Source organism: Carcharhinus amblyrhynchos, chromosome 10 (assembly GCF_965287045.1).
Source record: "Carcharhinus amblyrhynchos chromosome 10, sCarAmb.v2.hapA, whole genome shotgun sequence".
NCBI classification, from domain to species: domain Eukaryota; kingdom Metazoa; phylum Chordata; class Chondrichthyes; order Carcharhiniformes; family Carcharhinidae; genus Carcharhinus; species Carcharhinus amblyrhynchos.
This window is the reverse complement of record NC_137333.1, coordinates 63,837,592-63,860,625: the sequence shown is the minus strand read 5'-3', so window position 1 is coordinate 63,860,625 and position 23,034 is coordinate 63,837,592. Positions and strand designations below refer to the sequence as shown.

General features: G+C 39.7%; 1 protein-coding gene across 6 annotated transcripts in view; it reads right to left on the bottom strand.

Annotated features, from left to right (window-relative positions):
- Positions 1-23,034, bottom strand: part of LOC145349000 (LIM and senescent cell antigen-like-containing domain protein 1) — a 142,146-nt gene that overhangs the window by 40,490 nt on the left and 78,622 nt on the right. For 3 of the 6 annotated variants that reach the window (XM_080197189.1, XM_080197190.1, XM_080197188.1), the window contains exon 2: positions 6,386-6,545. In XM_080197189.1, coding sequence (XP_080053315.1) covers positions 6,386-6,545 — 160 coding nt within the window. Of the gene's footprint in view, positions 1-6,385; positions 6,546-8,467; positions 8,830-23,034 lie in introns of those variants that run through there. The other 3 variants (XM_080197191.1, XM_080197186.1, XM_080197187.1) reach the window with 2 other exon arrangements.

Here is a 23,034-nt window from a genome sequence, read left to right as displayed (position 1 = left end):
CTTCTCGCCCACTACTCTTAGCTACTCTAAATTCCTCTGCTTTTAATTTAACACTTTCCTTCACCTCCTTCGTTATCCACGGCTGATTACCTCTCCTCCTACGGTCCTCTTTGACCATCGGAATAAATTTCTGCTGAGCACCAAGAAAGATCTCCTTAAAGATCCTCCACTGCTCCTCAGCAGACCCTCCCTCCAACGCACTCCCCCAGTCAACATTCGCCAATTCTTCTCTCATCCTACCGTACTCCCCTCTATTCAAACAAAGTACGCGTGTCCGGGAACCCACTTTCTCCTCCTCCATCTGCACCAGAAACTCCACCATACAATGATCACTCTCTCCAAGAGGATCCTTATAGTATGGAGAACCAACAATAGCAGCAGAGCTCAAACATTGTCTTCTTCAATCCACATCAAAGTCCATTAGCTCTTTGCAAAAACTACACTTGAGCGAAGTTTTTATTTTATTCCTTTTTAAAGTTTCAGAAGCCAATGTGCAAAGTGGATATGGCAAGCCCTTAATTCATCTCCTTGTTTGCTCCAAAAACCAATTCAATTTCAAACTGAATTCAGTTCATGGCCCCCACAAGAGAGATGTAAACGATCCGAGCTGACAAGAAAAGGCTTTGCACCCTATCAAGGGCTTGATCTTTGCCAAAGGAAGCAATATTTGCTACACACAATAAGTAGCAGTAGGATAAGTTGCTGCATTAAAAGAGTGCCGCTCTTCACCAGTCTCAGGTTTGTCCCATATGCAGTCAACATTAAAGTTCATTTATTAGTCACAAATAGGCTTACATTAACACTTCAATGAAGCTACTGTGAAATTCCCCTCATCGTCACACTCCGATATCTGTTCGGTTGTGATGTATGAAGAAGATAAAATAAAAGTTATTAAAGGATAAGCAGTGGGGAGAAACGTGGCTGTAATTGAGGCTTGATTTGAAACCACGCAGTTGATGTGACAGTTGGACATCAATCCACCTAACCAGCACATTTTTCGGATTGTGGGAGGAAACCGGAGCACCCAGAGGAAACCCATGCAGACAGGGGGAGAACGTGCAAACTCCACATAGACAGTGACTCAAGCTGGGAATTGAACCTGGGTCTCAGGTGGTGTGAGGCAGGACTGCTAGCCACTGTGCCACTCCACATTACTGTACAAGAGTATGGCCGTTTTCTTAAAACCTTGTTCATTTAAAGTAGTAATCCAAAATATTTAATAGTTTTTAATTTTCACGTTTACGAAATGTATGTTGACAAAATTTAAATTTCTGTCCCGTTCTTTTCCCCGTTATGGATAAGTGCTCACATCCCAGCTGAATTCTTTTAATGTCAGCTCAGCCTATTTTCAATTCCTCCACCACTATATCTTGACAGTAAAAATACTTTTTGTGGACTATAAACCTGCTTTCCCTTCACTTTTTGTTGCATCAACTCAACTGCCCTCCCTCCTACTCTGATGAATTAAATATTTTGAACGCTGGATTCTGCCTCCTTGTGCTGCACACAATTAATTGCAGAGGATTTTCTGTAACTTTTTATGGCTCAATTTTTGTGAGATTGGGATTTAACTGTCCGCTTCCAACTCCTCCTTGGCGTACCTCCCAACCTCAAAACCTCCACAGCCCCTAGTCAATAATATTGTCAATAATTCATGAACTATCACTTTTCCCTCTTTGGCATCTATCTTTTAAAAATACTTTATTCCTGAGACTGGACTTGTGGCCATTATAACATCCTCTGACCCACAACTGTCACACTGACTGCATGACTTCAAATCAAGCCTCAATTACAGCCACGTCTCTCCCCACTGCTTATCCTTTAGTAACTTCTATTTTATCTTCATAGAATCCCTACTGTGCAGAAGGATGTCATTCAGCCAATTGAGTCTGCACTGACCACAATCCCACCCAGGCCCTATTCCCATGTATTTACCCTGCTAGTCCCCTGACACTATGGGCCAATTTAGCATGGCCAATCAACCTAATCTGCACATCTTTGGATTGTGGGAAGAAACTGGAGCCCCCAGAGGAAACCCACGTGCAAACTCCGCACATTGACCCAAGGCCGGAATTGAACCCGAGTCTCTGGCACTCTGAGGCAACAGTGCTAACCACTATGCCACCCCATCTTCTTCATACATCACAATTCATTTAATCATCATTTCTAAGTCACAGACATATGCAAATAAAAATCAATGGTACTTTATCCATTTAACAAATTCATATGTAGAAATACATTCTTCAATCATATACAATGCAATTGTTATCATTTTAATAGGTAAGTTATGTGAGATGACTGTTAAGTTCTATTTTCCTTACATTTTGTAAATTATTTCCATATTTTAATCAATACTATTAATTATTTCACCGTATCTGACTTGGTAAATATTTTTTCTGGATCTCGTCTTTTGTTATTTCTGTAATTTATTTATTCAGTCATGCATCAAATTACATGCAAGTTAGTATTTGAGATGGTGAGAAAGGTGGGAGTAGACAAATGAATAGACCCATATTAACTTCAGATGTGACAATGTGATAGATTTCATCAATCCAATCTTGAAAGAGAAGAGAATAGCCAGAAGTTGTGATGCGTGCAAAAACCGAAGGCATGGAAAGGAAAAGGTCTGAAGTCTTGCAATCAGAGTTTCAGAAGCTATGGAAGGAGGAGAAGAATCTAAAAATCTCTTTGCTAATCCTTGGTACCACGTACTATTGCATACAGGAATAGTAGAACAGAGGAGGGAGAGCTTCAGGTTGCTGGGTCAGTGGTAACAGGAAGGACCTGATCAAAATGGACAGTTGTAGTCAATAGAGATGAGACCATTATCCACATAGGGCAGTTAACTAATTCTGAAGGCAGGGGCAGTGGGATGAATTACCGTGGAGAAACAAGGCACACATAGGACTTCTTGCTTGTATCACAGCTTGGTTTGGCTCCTGCTCTGTCCAAGACCACAAGAAACTACAAAGGGTCGTGAACGAAGTCCAGTCCAATATGCAAACCAGCCTCCCATCCATTGATTCTGTCTACACTTCCTGTTGCCTCAAAAGCAGCCAGCATAATTAAGGACCCTTGAACCCTGGACATACTCTCTTCCACCTTCTTCTGTCAGGGAAAAGATGAAAAGGGGTGGCATAGTGGCACAGTGATTAGCACCGCTGCCTCAGACCGTCGGGGACCCGGGTTCAATTCCTGGCTTGGGGCGCTGTCTGTTTGGAGTCTGCATGATCTCCCCATGTCTCAGTGGGTTTCCTCCAGTTTCTTCCCACAGTCCAAAGGTGTGCGGGTTAGGTTCGTTGCCCCATAGCATCAGGGGGACTAGCAGGAATACATGGGGTTATGGGAATTGGGCCTGAGTGGAATTGGGGTCAGTGTAGGCTCAATGGGCCAAATGGCCTCCTTGTGCGCTGCAAGGATTCTATGAATTCTATGAAATGTCTGAGGTCACATACCAAATGACTCAAGAACTGCTTCGTCCTTGCTGCTATATGACTCTTGAATGGACCTACCTCGTATTAAGTTGATCTTTCTCAACACTCTAGCTATGTCTGTAACACTAGAGGGATGTGTGTGTCCTCATTCATGAGTCACAGAAAATTAGCATGCCGGTACAGTAGGTAATAAAGAAAGCGAATAGAATCTTGGCATTTATAGATTAAAGGAATAGAATATTGTTGCAATTATACAAGGCATTGGTGAAACCACACCTGGAGTACTGTGCATAGTTTTGGTCCCCTTATTTGAAGAAAGATGTAGTGGCATTGAAGGCAGCTCAGAGGAGGTTCACTAGATTGATTCCAGAGATGAAGGGTTTTTCGAATGAAGACAGATTAACAGTTTAGGCCTATACTCTCTGGAATTTAGAAGAATGAGGGGAGATCAAATTGAGGTATACAAGATGATAAAAAGATTATATACAAGATGGATAAGATAGACACGGAGCAGATGCTTCCTCTTGGGGGCATCCTAGGACAAGAGACCATTGTTTTAGGATTAAGGTGTGGCAAATTTAAAACAGAGTTGAGGAAAAACTACTTCTCCCAAAGGGTTGTGAATCTGTGGAATTTGCAACCCAAAGTGTAGTCGATGGTGGGACAGTGAGACAGTTAGACAAATTTTAATTGGTAACGGGCTGCAGAATTATGGGGAAAATGGGGATGAGGAGCATATCAGTCATGATTGAATGGCCAATCTGACTCGATGGGCTGAATGGCCTAACTCTGCTCCTATATCTAATGAACTTACATTCTGCATCCTCTCCTTTCTTTCTCTATGAGCAGCATGCTTTGCCTGTATAGCATGCAAGAAACAATTTTTTTTACTGTATGCTAATACATGTGGCAATAATAAATCAAATCAAGAATAGAACAGAAATAGAAGGTAACAGTCAAGGGGCAAATGCAGGGCAGTCCCAAGGTGGGTTTGTTGTACATGTGCATAAATACATACAATATATTAAATAAAGTTGATGGACTGCAGGTACAAGTCACTACATGGAACCAAAGGATAATAAGAGATCTGGGAGGATTGGGGAATGAAAACATTCAAGAAATGGAAAATAAAAAAAAGGAGGGCAGTGCAGATGATGACAGCATTGATCAAACTAATTATTATACTTCTGGAAATATACATTAATGAGGGAGTTAGAGATATAACCCATTTAGTTAGATTTAAGGAACAACAGCGCAATAAGAGGGCAATCAGGATTCCCTAGCATGAAAGGGCACCCAAACGTCATTTTTAACGTAAATAGTAAATGTGTGGACAAAGAAAACATGGGGCAATTTGGAACCTTAAAACACATCTTGTGGAGGCAAGGATACTGCTTAGGTATTTACTAAAGTAGTTGTTACCTATGCCACATAAAGAAGGTACTAGCAGCAAAAAAAATAAAAATAAAAAGTACGTAAAAGTGTGGAAGTCCTTCACATTGAGAGGTCACTCAGTCCAGATGGGATCCATCCAAGTTTACTGTAAGGGTATAAACTACACAGACTGATCACAAGCTTTTAATCCTGGCATATGGAGTAAGTGCCAGAGGAAGATTGCATGTGTTACATCCCTGTTCAAAAAGAGAGAGAAGAATAAACCTGGCAATTAGATATTGGTTAACATTATGGTTTCGAGAGACTCTCAACGAGAAAATAATCCAGGGCACAATTAACTGGCAATCAGAAAATAATGGATAAATATTAAGTAAGCTCAAATTTGCACAAGTTTAATTGTTTTTGGCAAACTTGATTGATTTTTTTGTGAATTATTGGAAAGGGTTAATGAGAATACTGAGGTTGATATTATGTATATGAACTTTTAAAAAGCAATCAATAAAATAGCACACAATAGACGTTAGTAAAATTAAAGCTGTGCGATTGCAAGGACAATGGCACTGTGAATATGAAATTCGCTGGGGGACAGAAAACAAAGTATTGTGAGAGAAATCTTTAGTCACATCATTATGGCCTTCCTCAATAGCATGTATTCAGACCATTGTGGTTCTTAAATATATTAAGTCTTGGACTTAGGTACATAGTGTATAATTTTAAAGTTTGCAGATCAGACAAAAGTTCAGAAAATGCAACAAATAATGAAGAAGATGGTAACAGATTTCAGGCGGACAGACAGGCAGGCCATGAAATGGATGGATACCATGCAGTGATGTATTTTGATAAGAATGAGGAGACGCAAGATAAACTTGGTACAATTTTAAAAGGGAGTGCAGGAACAGAGATCTGGGCATTTATGCACACAAATTTTTGGAAGTGCCAAGACAATGAGAAGGCTGTCAAAAAAGCCTGTAGGGATTCTTGGCTTTATTAATGGAGCTATGAAATATAAAAGTAAGGAAGCTGTGTTATTTCTTTACAAAGTTAGATTTCAGCTGAATCACTGTGTTCAATTCCAGGTCCCACACTTTAGAAACAGTTTCAAGGCAGGAGGAGTGGAAAGTGGCTTGGTGTCTAAAGTTGTTTGCTAATCCATGAATGTCGACACCTTTACCATGATTAATCATCCAGAATTTTCCCCAAATATCTTCTTTGTTAGAAATCACAGCCCTCGCCATATCTGCATGTATGTTCTGAGATCAATGATACAATTTATTTCTTTCAAATAATATTGCTCTCTAAGCTTTAGACTTCACCCGTCTACAATACTGGGTCAGTGCCATATTGAAGGAATGCAAACAGAGATGCAGATTTATTGAGGTCTTCTGAGCTGCTCAGATAGCTATGCTGAGGTCAAGAGCCACAAAATGTGGAAATTATTAGAGACAAGTCATCAACTGCTAAAATAGTTGCGAAACAGGAAATGATCTTCAGCATTGAGAAACTCATTTATCAAAGATTTAATGGACTGTGCAGCTGTCCCGCAAGCATCAACTCACCTCATAGAAGAGCCCCTCTGGGAATTGTTGGAAGCACTGAGCGCATACAAAACACTGTTCATGATACAGCTCTCCATTACTGTTCACAATTCTTTCAGCAGGTGCAAAGCCACTTTTGCATCGCTCGCACATGGCATTAGCCAGAGCATTTGCCATGTTGCTGCAATAGAAGAAAGAGATGATACATTAAGAGTTAAACTGACATTGTATGTCACTACACTGATAATGAATGAACTTGCCCACGTTCTTATTTCTTCCTTCTCCCCATCATTCCCTCAACCTTCGACAAAAACAAACAAGTTTCCAGGAATGTACACATTTTTAAAGGAATTTCCATTAATGTCATAGGAACCTCCTGCATCAGTAGCTTCACATAATTCATGAGCTGATAAGCAGGCAATAATTTGAAACATAGCCCTGCATCCAAATAATCAATTCCTAAAGTTCCATGGTGCATCTAATGTACACAAAACATTTAATCTCCCGTAACATCGTGTACAAGCACAGATATAATATTTAGTTAGTATCATAGTTAGGACCACTTGCCAACTCTCACCATTTGGGCAGTTAGGCTAAATAGGTCTCGAGGTTAATTAAAAGTTAATTGTCAAAGGAACTTGCTCCAAACGGGCAGACACTTGGTTTCGCTCCTTGAGGGAGGGCTGTTTTACCTATCACTTGAAAGTTAGAGAAAAAGGATAAAATAGTTAAGATACTCTCCTCTTTTGTGCACTTTAATGCAAGATAATATTAAAACAATAAATTGCAAGTGAATTGTGAGAAGTATCTGGAATGAGATAGTTTTTTTTAAATACAGCCAAATGTGATTCAAATGACACTATAATGGGAGAGCAAACACAACATGAGGGAAGAATTGAAGACATTCTATAGAATCTTACAGAATAGTTTTTGGTGGTTATCATCTAAACATTTAGCAGCACTTGGGCAGAGCATAAGCAGGATAAATAAATAGGGAGGATGGAACTTTATAGGATTCACTGATTTTCTTGCTATTAACTTTAATGCAAAGAAAATTGGATAAGTATGTCTCCAGTACGTAATATTCTTTTCTGCAGTTTGTCAAGGAATGCTCAGGTAGTAAAAATAAAATTCTCCTCCATTATCTCTCTTTTGAGGGAACAATCAAAATCGGTAAAAGTCTGTCTGAAGCAACAAGGTAAGTGGATGAAGTGATAAAGTATGTCCATTTTTATTGTTTAGAATGAAGGAATGAAAGTTTCTATGTAAATCTATTCCATTATGCTTTGTCCTACCTCTAGCATCATAGCCTCCAGCTTCCAGAGCACTATTTGTAGACATTTATCCCAACATCTCCCCTTCTTCATCAAAAATGCTGTCAGAACACATCCTTCAGTCATCTCTTCCTTACTGCTCTTTTTCCACTTGTCAACCATTTGCTCTTTTATGCCCATCCGCGAAGCACTTTAAGATTTTTCTTAAAACATTGGGAGGTACCAGATAAACAAATTGTGTCATTCTCAACACAACTAAATCCCAACTCTAGTTCAGAGCAGTACTGAAACGATTTGGAGACTCAAGAATCACATGGATAATGTTTTGGCTTTGCTTTAATCAGATATCAGCACAGCATAAATATTAGAATAATTGGCAAGACATGGTGGAAGACATCCAAAATTCCAACCACTCAAACAAGCACTTCCTCAAAGTTGCGACAAAGGCTCAAGGGACTCCCAAAGACAGCAGCAAACATGCTATTTTCCAGGCGAAGAATCTTAGTTTATATGATTAAATTGTTTTCAGATGTCTCTAGTCTCTTGGCCATTAATGGTAATGTTCACTGCATGACAATTTGAACAGCCATATCCAATTTCTAATGTTTACAGCAGAAACAGCAGCTTATACCAAACAATTGATAGCATGCTCCAGTGCAAACCTCCTGCTACAACAATGGAGTGTCAAACTTACTGTAGAAGTGATAGGTGAATTTATAGGATTGTGTAGAAATCTTAACACTATATTGCATTGACAAACATCCATCAGAAAATTCATCTGAGCGAAAGTACAACAAAAGATAGCAGTGCACCAAAAACCACAACTTACAATCTGGCATAAAAGTCACAGAACTCCTTATATATTTTTATATCACTCCGTCTTCTCTGTAATTTTGCCACAGCTTTCTGATTTTCATCGCTTTCAATGGCTTCTGGGCCACCATTGATGCTAGTATGGAGGACTACTTCTGTCTCTGGAAGTATGTAGGTCAATGTTTTTTCTTCAGGATCCATGGTATATTGTTAAAACGGTCCAAACACAAACACTGTCTGATGCTGAAGACAATCTGAGCAAACACAATGCGCTGCGCAATTTACAAAACGTTGCCTGATGATTACTGTAACACACTCTTCCCAAACCGTGTAAACTTTTCCAACTCTGAGAGAGAGGAGAGTCAGCATAACCTTCTGGGGAAATGTTACAGCTTCAAATTAAGAGTTCTGCCAAGAGAAAGGTCAGAATGCCATTGGTATGATTCATAGGATCTCATAGCAAGGACGTGAAGCAGAACTGCTGAGCTTGGTATGGCTACTTTAACAACTTTATGAGAAAATGGCTGTCAAATCTATTCAATAGTCATTCTGAAGATCTTACAGATGAATTAATTCATAAAAATGTAGAAAAATTATGGATTCTGTCATCGTCAATATTTATTATCCCTTTAAGGACTTAAGGCAAATTTCTGGACAAAAAACCTCTAATTTTAATTTACTCCAAAAAGTGCAGTGAATAAAACAAATAACCTATTACTCCACTCTTTTAATTGCAAAAGTATATAGAAAGTATTTTTTGAAGATATTTTCTTAATGCGCATACACAATAACTTGGTATTTTCTATGGCAATAATAGAGTTTACTCAACTAAAAATGGCAGCAACTTCTGGAACTTAACATGTGCAAAATAATGCAGAAATGCAGAAGGGGCTGTCAGTGAGTTTATGCCCCTCCAAAGGGCCCGCTGTGCTACAGGTTGCAAACTCCATTGCAATCATGATTTGACAAAAACTTTGATAGTTAATCTTGCTGTAGAAACCCATGTAAAAGGACACTCTGTTTAACAAAGTGTAACTGGATTTTTAATGGTTCACCAACTTCAGACTTATTACTAAACAGATTTACTGGCCGTCAAATTTCAATTTTATATTTATGCAATGTCAAATTTCCCCTTAATGCTAACAAAGAAAGCATTTTTTCCCCATTTTGCCTAAAGTTTATTTATCGTAGTTTCCATCTCACTACCTGAAAATTTAAACGAAAAGTGCTTTTAATTTTCTGGTTTGTTGTTGTGAATGCTACGATGCGATTGAATCGTTGTCAGCTTGTGGCAAAACTGCTGCTGTGTGGCAAGACATCCCCTTATTTTTGTGTCAGATCCAAACTGATGTCAGGGAAGGGGAAATCCACACATTAAGAGATTGTTCTGACTTTGTGGGCATCTTCTTTTGAGGTCATAGGCAAGCACCATTGTTTCATCTCTGGCCACACAATCTGAACAAATTTATCTTCAAAGTCATAGTGGATTTAGTTCTCCAAAGCTTGGAGAATTTGTTTCATCTTCTCTGAAATACTCATCGGCAAGTTTGAAATGTTAACAATAAAGCACAACTAAAATTTTAAAAACCATGTCTACATTACAAATTTAATGTAATCTTATCTAATACGAAGTAAGTTTTTACAGCTCTCATTAAACACCAACATAATAAAAAGTCACAATTTAGTCTCCACATGTTATCATTAAAAAGTCCTCCTCTTGGAGGAGGACTTTTACACAGTAAAGCACATGAGCAGTGGTGCCTTCTGAATATTTTCTCCCATTCCACAAATAGGCACACACGGTAGTCACATTTCCAAACTAGGTGCTTGATGACAACAGCTGTTTGAAATGGTTTAATTTGGAAATACTATGCCGCCCGGTCTGATTTAAAGAGGATATTTACAGATATGGTGTCATTATACCAGAATATAATTATCGTATAATACCAATCCAAACATTGGTTACTAGGAAGTTCTCTGTTTCAATGCTTACTCTTTACAGTAGCCAAAGACATACAATAAACAATGATCATCTATCTGCAACGAGCCAATTACTGTTAAATAGGCATCAAGAATTAGTAGCTCCCTTCCTCCCTAACATAATTAGGTTCATTGCACAATAGACCATAGGAGCAGTATTAAAGCAGTGCTGTAATATCAAAGGTGCTGTCTTTCAGGCAAGATATTATGCAGAGAAACATCTTTCTCACAGAAGTAAACACACTGTGTTTGTGAAAGGGATTATATATAAACGTACAGTTATTAACTCAACTAGTTCAATGGTATGCTATTAAAATTATAGCTAATTATGTCTTGCAGAGATATGTAACATAGCCATCTTAATATAATAAATAAAAAACATCCCATTCAACCACCTTGACCTTAGCCCTACGTCCTTTCAATCTAAACAGCTTACTTCATTAGCACAGGAAATATTTTGTGGAGGTTAACTATTCATCTATGTGCCCAACTTGCATAATACCAATCACCGCATTATAATTAGCAATTCCAGTTTGTCATAATCATTCAAGAATAACATATTAAGAAGTTCTAATTAATGCAACATACAACGTGGCAGCAAATCAGAGGGGAAGAGGGAAGCTATAAACCAGGGGGTGGGATAGCAGCTGTTGTTGAGCAACTCCCAATGCTTGTCCACAACTTGAAGCCTTAGCCTTGGTGCCAAGGCTCATGCGTGCACATATAATGGTGTCTTGGCACTAATCCCAGGACTGTCCCACCAGAATCTCTGCTCAATAGACTTGGAGCTCATAACCCCAAATGATTGGCCCCAATGGTTTGGGAACACCCAACCTATCTGCTGCCATCACCACTGGCTGGAATGTTCTGTTCAAAAGAGTAGAAGATGACAAGAGCATGTTAATTAAAGTTTGATTTTCAGGATCAAATCACCATTTCACTATCGAAAATACACATCTTAGAACTTTCTTTAATGTTACAAAGCTATCTATAAGTAGGTAAGTGAGCTAGTGTATTTATTTAAATAATTTAATTCCATTATCAAAGTACCATGCTACTTTATTCAAGCATTTTATCCTATCATCCTTCTCAGCTTAGCTGGAAGCCTCTTTAAACCAGCTATCTATCTGCGGGAAACCTGGGAGAAGGTTTGTTGGGTGTGCAGCTCACACATACACATATTCCAGGCAGCTTTCTTGCAGCCACGAGCTGTTTGCATGCCCACCACTTGTCACAGTTCCAGTGAAGTTATTTGGGTATTGTTTGGAACTACTGGAGGTGCATTAGCCAAAGAACTCGTGGAGAAAGAGCTGCTGTGGAATGAAGAGTGGGAGGATGGACTGGATTGGAGGTACAAAGATTTTGATGAGGATTTCAAGGACCACAACTGGGAGTGCCTACAACTTCTAGAAAGTCAAATGAAGTAGAGAAAAAAAAATTGTGATCTACATACATAATGGAGCAGGTCCAGCAGGTAAATACTTACCTGACTTCTGCTTTTTAGATTCATTATAACTGTATGCAAGATCATAAGAAATAGGAAAAGTAGGCCATTTAGCCCCTTCTGCCTGCTCCTCAAACCTGAGACTAGCGAACGATCTTTTCATGGCCGAGAGTTCTAGGGTAAGTCTCAAACCCAGAGGTGACTTGCTCAGAAGCTGGATTCTTGAGATTACAGAATTAACAGACATACATAATGCAGCATGGTGACACAGTGGTTAGCACTGCAGCCTCACAGTGTCAGGGACCTGGGTTCAATTCTGGCCTTGGATGACTGTCCTTGTGGAGTTTGCTCATTCTCTCTTCATGTCTGCGTGGGTTTCCTCTGGGTGCTCCAGTTTCCTCCCACCGTCCAAAGTTGTGCAGGTTAGGTGGTTTGGTCATGTTAAATTGAATTGCCCCTTAGTGTCCCAAGATGTGTAGGTTAAATAAAGTAGCCATGGTACAATGCACTGGGTTACAGAGATAGGGTGCACAATCAGTTTAACAGCTTGAGTTTGTTCATACCTTGTTCCCTCTCTGCCACTCATTTGCTAAGTAGATCCAGCAGAAAGAGCTTGAAAACAAAGGCACTCTACTACAGACAAAGTGACATTTTCAAGGTGTCTACAATAAAATTTGCAAATTGCAGTAACTGGTGTCATGCTTCTTGGCTAAAACCAAGTATAGTAACGACATGCTGTGCTTGGTTGAAGTCATTTGGTTACATTTTAGCTTCATTTGAACCAATTTTTAAAAGCAGCATCTCGGCCTTTTGGCTAAGATGCAAACAAGACCAAGCCTTGGAGGAAGAGCTATGCCTACTTCAATCACCTTGGATCATGTAGATCAAGCCCAAGATAGGAGGTGAGAGCCTTGTCTCGTCAGCCTGGATCAGAAATGCCTCAACTTGTTGAGACTCTGAATTGGACTTGATTTGATTGAATTGGAATAAAAACAAAAATTGGTGTCATGCGATCAACCCAACAAGATAAAGCCCAGTCAAAGTTAGCACACCTGCTTGATCAAACACTAGATTGATTATTTCTAATGATGAAAATTCCAATGCTAAGGAGGTCAATGCAAGAAAGATGCACAGTTTTGAGCTTTGTTGTGGCTTTTGATTGTTTTACATATCCATCATGTAGCACGTTTACGTTAATTTTTTGGGGGTGCAGAGCTTTTGACTTGCATGCACTTGCAACTCAAGCCAGGTGGTCCCATAGGATTGGTTTTGGAAATCAGCAGTGAAGCTACACACTCATAGCTGACCACTGAAAAGCTTTCTACAACTGTCTCAATTTCTGTGGTGTGGAATCTCCCTTTCCCAACATTGTTTTCAGTGTGAAATCACGGTGTCCAGCAAAACATTATGTCATCACAAAAGCAGAAAAAAGAACCAATCACACACAAGCATTCTTACAGACCAGAACCCCTTCACCTTTATTTCTTAAATATAGTGATTACTTTTTTAAAAAGTGTAATTTATCATAAAGGAGCGATCTGACATTCAGTAAATATAAAATTACTTAACAGTGAGGCTGTTAAGCACACTTTAAAAAATCCAGTTACATCACATTCAACACGTAACTTTTACAAGTGCTTTTACAGCCTGCCTAATTGCAATCAGGATCCCTAAACCAGGAAGTCTAAATCCATTTATTTCCAATTGACTGCTACTGAGGGAACCTCAGCACACCTTCTGGAGGAACACTGAATTATTAAAGCAACATCTGGATTTCTATGCAAATCTGCCAATGTGCAGATTCAAAACGTTGCTGTCAGCTTTAGAAAGGTAATGACAGCAAATATTGACAGCTTCATTGTCATTGTTATCACAAAATCCAATTATATAATGCTCAGCAATTCTGAGAATTCATTGCAATTTCCCCTTACATAATGGACTACTGTAGTTTAATAACAGTAGATTTACCTTGGCAATGTAATCAAGTAAAAAATGTTTTCTAGCTACAGTAAATTGGAATAATCAAAACAGATTTGACATAAATCTGTTGAACAAGATTTTTCTGTTCAGCACAGTTAACATTTGCAAAGGAACCAGGCAAGTGTAGTACTATAACAGGATTGGTTGGTGTTTCCAATATTCTGTCACCTATGTAAATACTAAATGAGTCGACTTAGTATTGCTGAACCATGACTAGATGCAACAGTAGAGGTAATATGGACTCTACAACCTTTACTTCACTATGCAGATGGAGGAGGAGAAAGTGGATTCCCGGACACGCGTCCTTTGTTTGAACAGAGGGGAGTACGGTAGGATGAGAGAAGAATTGGCAAATGTGGACTGGGGAAGCGCGTTGGAAGGTAGGTCTGCTGAGGAGCAGTGGAGGATCTTGAAGGAGATCTTTCTTGGTGCTCAGCAGAAATTTATTCTGATGGTCAAAAAGGACAGTAGGAGGAGAGGTAATAAGCCGTGGATAACGAAGGAGGTGAAGGAAAGTGTTAAATTAAAAGTGGAGGCATTTAGAGTAGCTAAGAGTAGTGGGCGAGAAGAGGATTGGGAGAGGTTTAAATGTCAACAAAGATTGACAAAGAAGTTGATAAAGAAGGAAGGAGAAACTATGAAGCTGGGCTAGCGCTTAATATAAAAAAGGATAGCAAGAGTTTTTATAAATATATAAAAAGGAAGAGGCTGGCTAGGGTGAACGTTGGTCCTTTAGAGGATGAGAAGGGGGACTTAGTGGTAGGGGATGGGGATATGGCTGAGGTCTTGAATAACTTTTTTGTTTCTGTCTTCACGGAGGAGGACGTGAATAATTTGCCGGGTGTTAGAGATGGAAAGGTGGTAGGACTGGAGGGCCTGAATGACATTACTGTTACTACAGAGGAGGTGCTCGACAGACTGGAGGGGTTGATTGTGGACAAGTCGGCAGGACCGGATGGAATGCATCCGAGGGTTCTGAAAGAAATGGCGGAGGTGATAGTGGATGTCTTGGTGGTTATTTTCCAGACGTCGCTGGATTCTGGGGAAGTGCCGGAAGATTGGAAAGCGGCTAATGTTACGCCGTTGTTTAAGAAGGGTGACAGGCAAAAGGCAGGGAATTATAGGCCGGTTAGTTTAATGTCTGTGGTAGGTAAAATGTTAGAATCCGTCATCAAGGAGGAAATAGTGAGGCATCTCGAGAGGAATTGCTTGATAGAGCAGACGCAGCACGGTTTCGTTAAAGGGAAGTCATGTCTGACAAATATACTGGAGTTCTATGAGGATGTGTCTAGGGCGGTGGATAGAGGAGAGCCGGTGGATGTGGTCTTTCTGGATTTTCAGAAGGCGTTTGACAAGGTACCTCACAAGAGGTTATTGCAGAAGGTCAGGGGACATGGAGTTGGGGGTAGGGTGTTAGTGTGGATAGAGGATTGGTTGTCAAATAGGAGGCAGAGAGTGGGGGTCAATGGGTGCTATTCGGATTGGCGGATGGTGACTAGTGGAGTGCCCCAGGGGTCGGTGCTGGGGCCTCAGCTATTTACCATTTATATAGATGATCTGGAGGAGGGAACCGAGTGTAGGGTATCGAAATTTGCTGATGACACAGATTGGTGGAACGGCAAATTGTGCGGAGGGTGTGGAGAGTCTACAGAAGGATCTAGATAGGCTGGGCGAATGGGCCAGGAAATGGCAAATGGAATTTAATGTTGGCAAGTGCGAGGAGGTCCACTTTGGTAGGAATAATGGTAGGAAGGATTATTACTTACGTGGCAAAAAACTGCAGCAGGCGACGGTGCAGAGGGACCTCGGGGTCCTTGTGCATGAGTCGAAAAAACCCAGCTTGCAGGTGCAGCAGGTGGTCAGGAAGGCAAATGGGATGCTGGCCTTCATAGCGAGGGGGATTGAATATAAAAGTAGGGAGGTCTTGCTGCAGCTGTATAGGGCATTGGTGAGGCCGCAGCTGGAGTACTGTGTGCAGTTTTGGGCGCCGTACTTACGCAAGGATATTTTGGCCTTGGAGGGAGTGCAGAGGAGGTTTACTAGGCTGATGCCGGAGTTGAGGGGGTTGAGCTATGAGGAGAGGCCGAATAAATTAGGCTTGTACTCGTCAGAGTTTAGAAGAATGAGGGGAGATCTCATTGTGACGTATAAGATGATGAATGGGATGGATAGGATAGAGGTGGAGAGACTCTTCCCGCTCAGAAAGGATAGTAGAACTAGGGGGCACAGCCTCAAGATAAAGGGGGGGCGGTTTAGAACGGAGTTGAGGAGGAACTTCTTCACTCAAAGGGTGGTGAATCTCTGGAATTCTCTGCCCGTTGAAGTGGTGGAGGCTACCTCGCTAAATATTTTTAAGACGCGGGTTGACGGGTTTTTGATAAGAGAGGGGATTAAGGGTTATGGGGAGAGGGCGGGATTGTGGAACTGAGCCACGACAGATCAGCCATGATCTTATTGAATGGCGGGGCAGGCTTGAAGGGCTAGATGGCCTACTCCTGCTCCTATTTCTTATGTTCTTATGAAGGTGAATGAATGAAGACATTTATCATAGATTACAGAAACATATACCCCAGAAAAATGCCATTCTGCATATCATGTCAGTGCTGGTCAAAATACAGCTATCCTGCCCAAACTCACTTTCCAACTCTTGGTCTGTAGCCTTATAAGTTATGGCGCTTGTCGTAGCCATCTAGTTCATATTAGTATTTTAGAATAAGTTTTATTTTTGGGAAGGTTAAAGTTACAAGGATAAAGGTAATTAAAACATTGGGTTTTTGGGATTGCCAGAACACTGCAAGTGGTGGCAGTTCAAAGGGCTCCATGCATAGTTATCTTGGGAATAACAATGCAGTTCAAGTGCTTATTTAAGTACTTGATGTCAACATTTATCAGCCTTTCAAGCATTGAGTTGCAGACCATCAACACCCCCAGGGTGAAAAAAAAACTTTCCTAAGTCCTGCAACAATCTTGTAAATCTCTGTGCCCTCTTGGAGTACAATCACATCCCTCCCATTATACGATGACCAAAACTGTACCACAATGGCTCCAGCTGTTAATTTGGCCTACAGAGGGGATCTCAGTTGCAATGCCCTCCCCACCGCAACAACGCAACCTGTCCTCACTAGCCCCCACCCACCTTTGCTGGGGCCTGCCTGACTGACTGTGGTGACTCCAGATCACACTTTGTTACAAGATGTGTCTCTTGATCCCACTGACTGTTTGTTCGCCCTCAAATCCAGCACTAAATTCACACCATACCCTTTCAATCTTCTCAAAAAATGGCACCCATGTTGCAGGGCTGTGGGAAATAGGAGATTTAGATTTACTGGAAAACTCTTCAAAGAGTCGGCACATGCATGATGAGGCTGAAAGGTTTCCTTCTGTGATGTATCATTCTATTATCCTATAGACCCATCAAACATATGCTTGGATTATAGATCTGAATTATTAATGGATTTACATTGCAGTTAGTGAACAGTTAAGATCAGAGAGTTTAATAATTACAACTCATCATTGCAAAATAATTAACACACTGTTCTTCCCTATATTAACCTTTCCTGCCTTACACAAAGTAACTTCTAATTACTTTTATGTATTTTAATATTCTCACAGCCTTTGATGATTCTGCTGCTGTTGCAGTTTTCCATTTATTACCTTAATGTTCGTAACGCAAGGCTGGGCTGTGCCAGACAATCCCTGCTGAACACCTGGGACCAAGGATCAGAGACCACTAGGTAGACCTCAGATGAAAATATCATAACCTCCCCCACCACTCAATATAATTAAAAGAGCAAGAAATCAAAATTATAACCACAATTCTTACTGTATCTAACCTGATTGCACTCTCTTTTATATTCAGTAAGACTGATTGCACTATGAAACTCCTCAAATTACAGGTTAATCCAACTGAATTTTCTGCTGTCGTGTTTTACTATCACCAACAGGTTTCAGTGTGTTCACTCAAACACATCAGTTCCTTTTCACATCTCATTCATGGAGTTTGGTTAGTAGAGGCATAACACATTTTCATGTGTCCTCTGAGCTTGTGACTACAATTCCAAAATTTGATGTGACAAAGTAAATAGAAAATGTGAGTGTAAACAACGAGTTACAGAATTGGATTACAACCACTAAACTTCCACGTCTTCAATTTTGAGAACAAGTTCAATTTTAATCAGACTATTGCTCATGATTTCGTACCCACTATTCCTTGAATCCTTTCAATGTATTGAGGTCCTTTCGAAGTTTATGATGACTGAAGGTTCACAAAGCAGATAAAACGTGTAATTCAGCACCAAGCACCTCAAGATTCAATCAAAACCAGCACACTGACAGCTGCTGATTACAATCAAATATTTGCATACTATCAAAAATCTAAGAGTACAATTTTAGTATTGAAGATCTTTTAACTAAATTTGCAATTTGGAATATTGAGCCCATCTGCTAATTTATCTACATAAAACTTTTAATTTGCCTCTTTACAGTTAAATGTGGCTTATAACTGGGTTTTTCTGTTGTAAAATGCCAAATATGGATTTAACACGCATGTGCGATGTTAACCATCCTGGTTTACTTTGCAACAAAAAGGAAGAATTTTACTCAAGGATATTATTGGTTTATTTCTTGCTGGCCAGAAGATTGAGATTTAAGATTCAAACAAAGAAGATAGCATAAATGTCCTTCATATATTCGAGACTCAAAGACAAGTTACTGTTTGAAGTAAATAGTTTGACCACATGTATTTGTAAACTGTAACCTTTACCAGCTTGCCTGGTGCATTTTGTTCCAAATACAATCACCAGAAGTCAATTACATTCTTCCAGCAACAATTGTGTGGACCAGAATAATTTGTATCTGTATATGGTATTGTCATTCAACTCAAATACAATGGGAAGTATTTATGAATTATACTATAGGGCAATTGCATTTGTGTGAGCAAAAACTATTTTGCATTTCTTAAATTCCTGGAAATCAAAGGAAGACTTAAACCAGATTAGGAACAGAGGGTGTGAGAACAAGTGAGTGGGCTAATGGAGTAATTCTCTGTAACCGACAAACTGCTCTATGGCTAGGAAATGTATGTTTATCTTATTAAAATATAGCGCTAAGGAATCCGCCTCAGACTAATAATACTTATTTAGGTTTTAGAACGGGAAAGGTAAACTCAAATCATAGGGAGCAAGGTTTATGTTTTATTACTTAATCTGTGAAATTCATTCACTGTTAAAAAAATTAGAATAATAGACTTGAGATGCTGACTCACTATGCATGTAACTATTTGCAAAATAACGCCAAAATGGACTCAAAATATATAAACTAGCAACAAGCAACACTGTTGCACACCCATGTGTATGCTTACAAAGGTTTGATTTTGAAAAATATTGCAAATAATAAACATCCTTGATCTGTAATCCCCACTGAATATTTTGAGCAACCTGAATATAACAAGTATGTTATTGCATCTATTCTGACAAGCTTTGGGGCCAGCACAGTTGCCTCACAGCTCCAGGGACCTCGGTTCATTCCCAGCTTGGGTCACTGTCTGCGTGGCGTTGGCACATTCTCCCTGTATTTGCATAGGTTTTCTCCGGGTGCTCTGGTTTCCTCCTATAGTCCAAAGATGTGCAGGTTAGGTTGATTGAGCTTGTTAAATTAACCTTTAGTGTCCTGGGATGTGATAAGTTAGAGGGATTTGCAGGATAACTGAGTGGGAATACGGCTTGGGTGGGATTGGTGTCGGTGCAGACTTGATGGACTGAATGGCCTCCTTCTGCACTGTAGGGATTCTATGATTTTTTCATACCACATCTGCACCATAAAAATAAAGTTTACAGTCTACAACTATCTTAAATGCCAACTAACTGTTACCTCAAATCCTCACCTCTAAAAAGATGACTAAAAAATTACTTTTCCCACACCAGTTCACCCACCCTCCTTCCTTGAAGCATTTTAAGGCACTCTCCTGGCATGAAAGAGTCAGTTTCAATATAGTTGTGTGAGATTTGGTAGATCAATTGTCCATCAATGGTCTCTATATGAATTCAACCTCATCAAGGTGATTATAGAAATCACCTAGAAGTGCTTGATTTTTAAAGAGATTAGAAAAATCGATGCTCTTAAAAAAAAAAAGACATTTTTCTAGCAATCACAAAGTATTCTTATAATAATTTCCTCTGTTGTTCTTGATACAGCTACACCTTGTAACAGCTTTGACGATACAAGTACAGCTCTAAAATGTGCAGGCTTCAACTCAACAGATGACCCCAAAATTGAAATGGAGACTGGGCTCAACTTTCCAATGTGCCGGAAAATGTTAATCAATCCTCAGCTGGCTATCAAAGCATTGGACATGTGCTGCCAATCCCAAATTAAAATCCATTGTAATACCAATTACTGGTCAATTCTTTGCTCAGTTACGTGCATATTGTGGCTTCCTCTGAACCACTTGTCCTCTATCCCTTTGCCATATTTTGCTTCCCTATCGCATCTTCAGCCTCTTCCTGACTTCCCCAATAATATTCCCTGTGTTTGGTTCAGTGCAACGTGTCCTTTGTCAATCTCACATGCAATTAGTATTTCTAGTCTGCTAAACTCATAACTTGCTACAGCCAAAGGCTCCCTTTTTTAAGGAAAGGCATGCTCACAGCCTTAATCTGCTATAATCAAAGGAGTTTCACTTGCATCCATTCCAACAGTTCTCAATTCTCAACGATCAATCATTTTATTCAAAAACAGAAAAGGCTGGAAAATCACTGCAGGTCTGACAGCATGGAGAGATTCTCCATAGATGCTGTCAGACCTGCAGTGATTTTCCAGCTTTTTCTGTTTTAGATCCCAGCATCAACAGTATTTTGCTTTTAATCGGTCATTTTAGTTACTTTCAACCTTCTCTCCTGACATTTAACCCACCTAAGGGGTCAACTTTATGAAATCTCATCTCAATTGCTTTTTTAATTGCCCTTTCCTCCCTTACCCTGGATACCATCCTCTCCACTGCGAGTACATCAGCAAGCACAGGGCAGAAACAACCTCTGACTGGAGGAGCAGTGAGCAGCAGGGTAGTTAAGTGATGGCACATGAACCTGAGCACCCACGTGGTGGTGGTTCAAGAGCAGCAGCTCCTGGTTCAAACCAGGTGTTAAAATGGGAGGCCAGTAGACTCCTGGGTGAACATGGCATGCCTGACTGAGTCGATCACCTTAGTGGGGACCATCTCGCTAGGATGCATAGGAGTGAATGGAAAGTAGGGGTTGAGAAGAGGGACTGCTCAGTGATAAGTGCAAATTTTTAGACAAAATGTGTAACGTTCACAGCGTTTTGGTTAAGACTGAGAATCAGATTAAGCCCAAGATGGGGTACAATACCTTGTCAGCTTGGATCTTGTTTGCCTCTCCTGTGGGAACCTTGAATTGGATTCAACTGGAATTTGAATTTTGGAGCAAACAAGGAATGGATTTGGGTCTGCCTGGTCCACTCTGAACATAGGTTTTATAACTTTAAGAATGGAGTATGGGAAGGCGAGATCAGACTATTGAGTTGCATGATCAGCCATGATCATAATGAATGGCAGAGAAGGCTCAAAGGGCCAAATGGCCTCCTGCTCCTATCTTCTATGTTTCTAATGGTAAAGATTATTTTTTAATGTGTAATTCTAATGATTTAGAAAATATATCAGCAAAGAAACTGTCAGGGTACACAAAGTTAGTAGATCTAAATAGTGTTACATGTCCAAAAAAGTTTGGGAACTAGTGATATTGAGAATAGTTCAGTTTAAAAACTAGCTATGTGCTTTAAATAACTAAATTAACCATAGCAGTTACATAAGTCTGAAAGCCTGCTACCTGTCCATACTCTCTCTTTTATTATTATTTTCATAGGGTACAACATTCTGCAAAAAAACTATTTATACTTAAACTGATTATAAATTTGGAGCAGATCAACATGAATCTGTGAGCAATTTATTGCCCTCTTCCTAGAAGCCACTTGCCACCCTTTAAAGGTGAGGAGACTGAATCACTGTTCCAACTCATAGTTAAGAACTGCATGACTGACCACCCACTTCCTCTCCGTCACTGCTCATGGAATACTGTGTGATTACACAGCAAGGGGAATGTCAGACAGAATGGATTAGAATTAAGAGATAAAGTTGTTTTGAGCTACCAGATGAGAGAATGGTCTTTATAATGCTCATCCTTACAAATGTCAAAATCCAAACTAGTTTTTTATTTTTAAAAAAAATCAAGAACGAATAGATACCAGCTGCTCGCTCAAAAGGAAATGGAACAATTTTCCCCTCAGGGCACACCCAGCATAACTCAGCCTCATTCCAAACAGACACAGTCACTGCAGTGAAAAAGCTAACATAACAGTGATGAGAACAGTTCAGTTCCTCTAGCCCTGCTGATAACCATCAGGCTCTTGCTAAAATAACAACTACCTTTAAAAATGAGAGCCATTCATTCTAGAAAATTCCACAGCTCAGTGCCCCATCCCAAATATTCTTGTGATAGGATTAAGATTGGTGTCCACAGCCTAAGGATTCTGCTTGGAAAGGATCACATACAACGTATTCATACAGCCGAACAAGTGCTCAGAGGACAAGACACTACTTGTTTTAATGCAACATGCATTTTTCAGTCAACATGCTGAAATTACAAGTTTATTTTCTGATAATCTAGAGGATTCTGTGTGTTAATGTTTATCAGCAATTTTCCAATCCCCAGCATATGCAGTTAATATACAGAGTCCATTCGAGTTTGTTTCATTACCTTCCTCATTGGATATTTAAAAATAATTAAATAAGTATGAAAAGGAACTATGGATATTGTAACATGAACTGACAAGCTGAATACTAAAAATATGGATATGGAATATAACTGGACAATAGGAAAAATGTACTTTTAATCATTGGAAAGACAGACACTGGACTTATTCTACTGTGTACGAGTACTGTACATACAATATTTAAGACTTTGATAAATCCCAATATGTGTCAAATCCCAGAAATTAAGGATTTAGTTCTATTGAATAAACTGAGTTCCAATTATTTTAAGTAATATTTTCCATTCCTTGCTGGTGTGTGAACCAAATCCTCACCTCAGGAATACTTTGGGTGCTCGTGCACCAATTCCAAACATTCCAATACATTTCCAAGCAAGGTAAGAGTTACATGTGTGAAT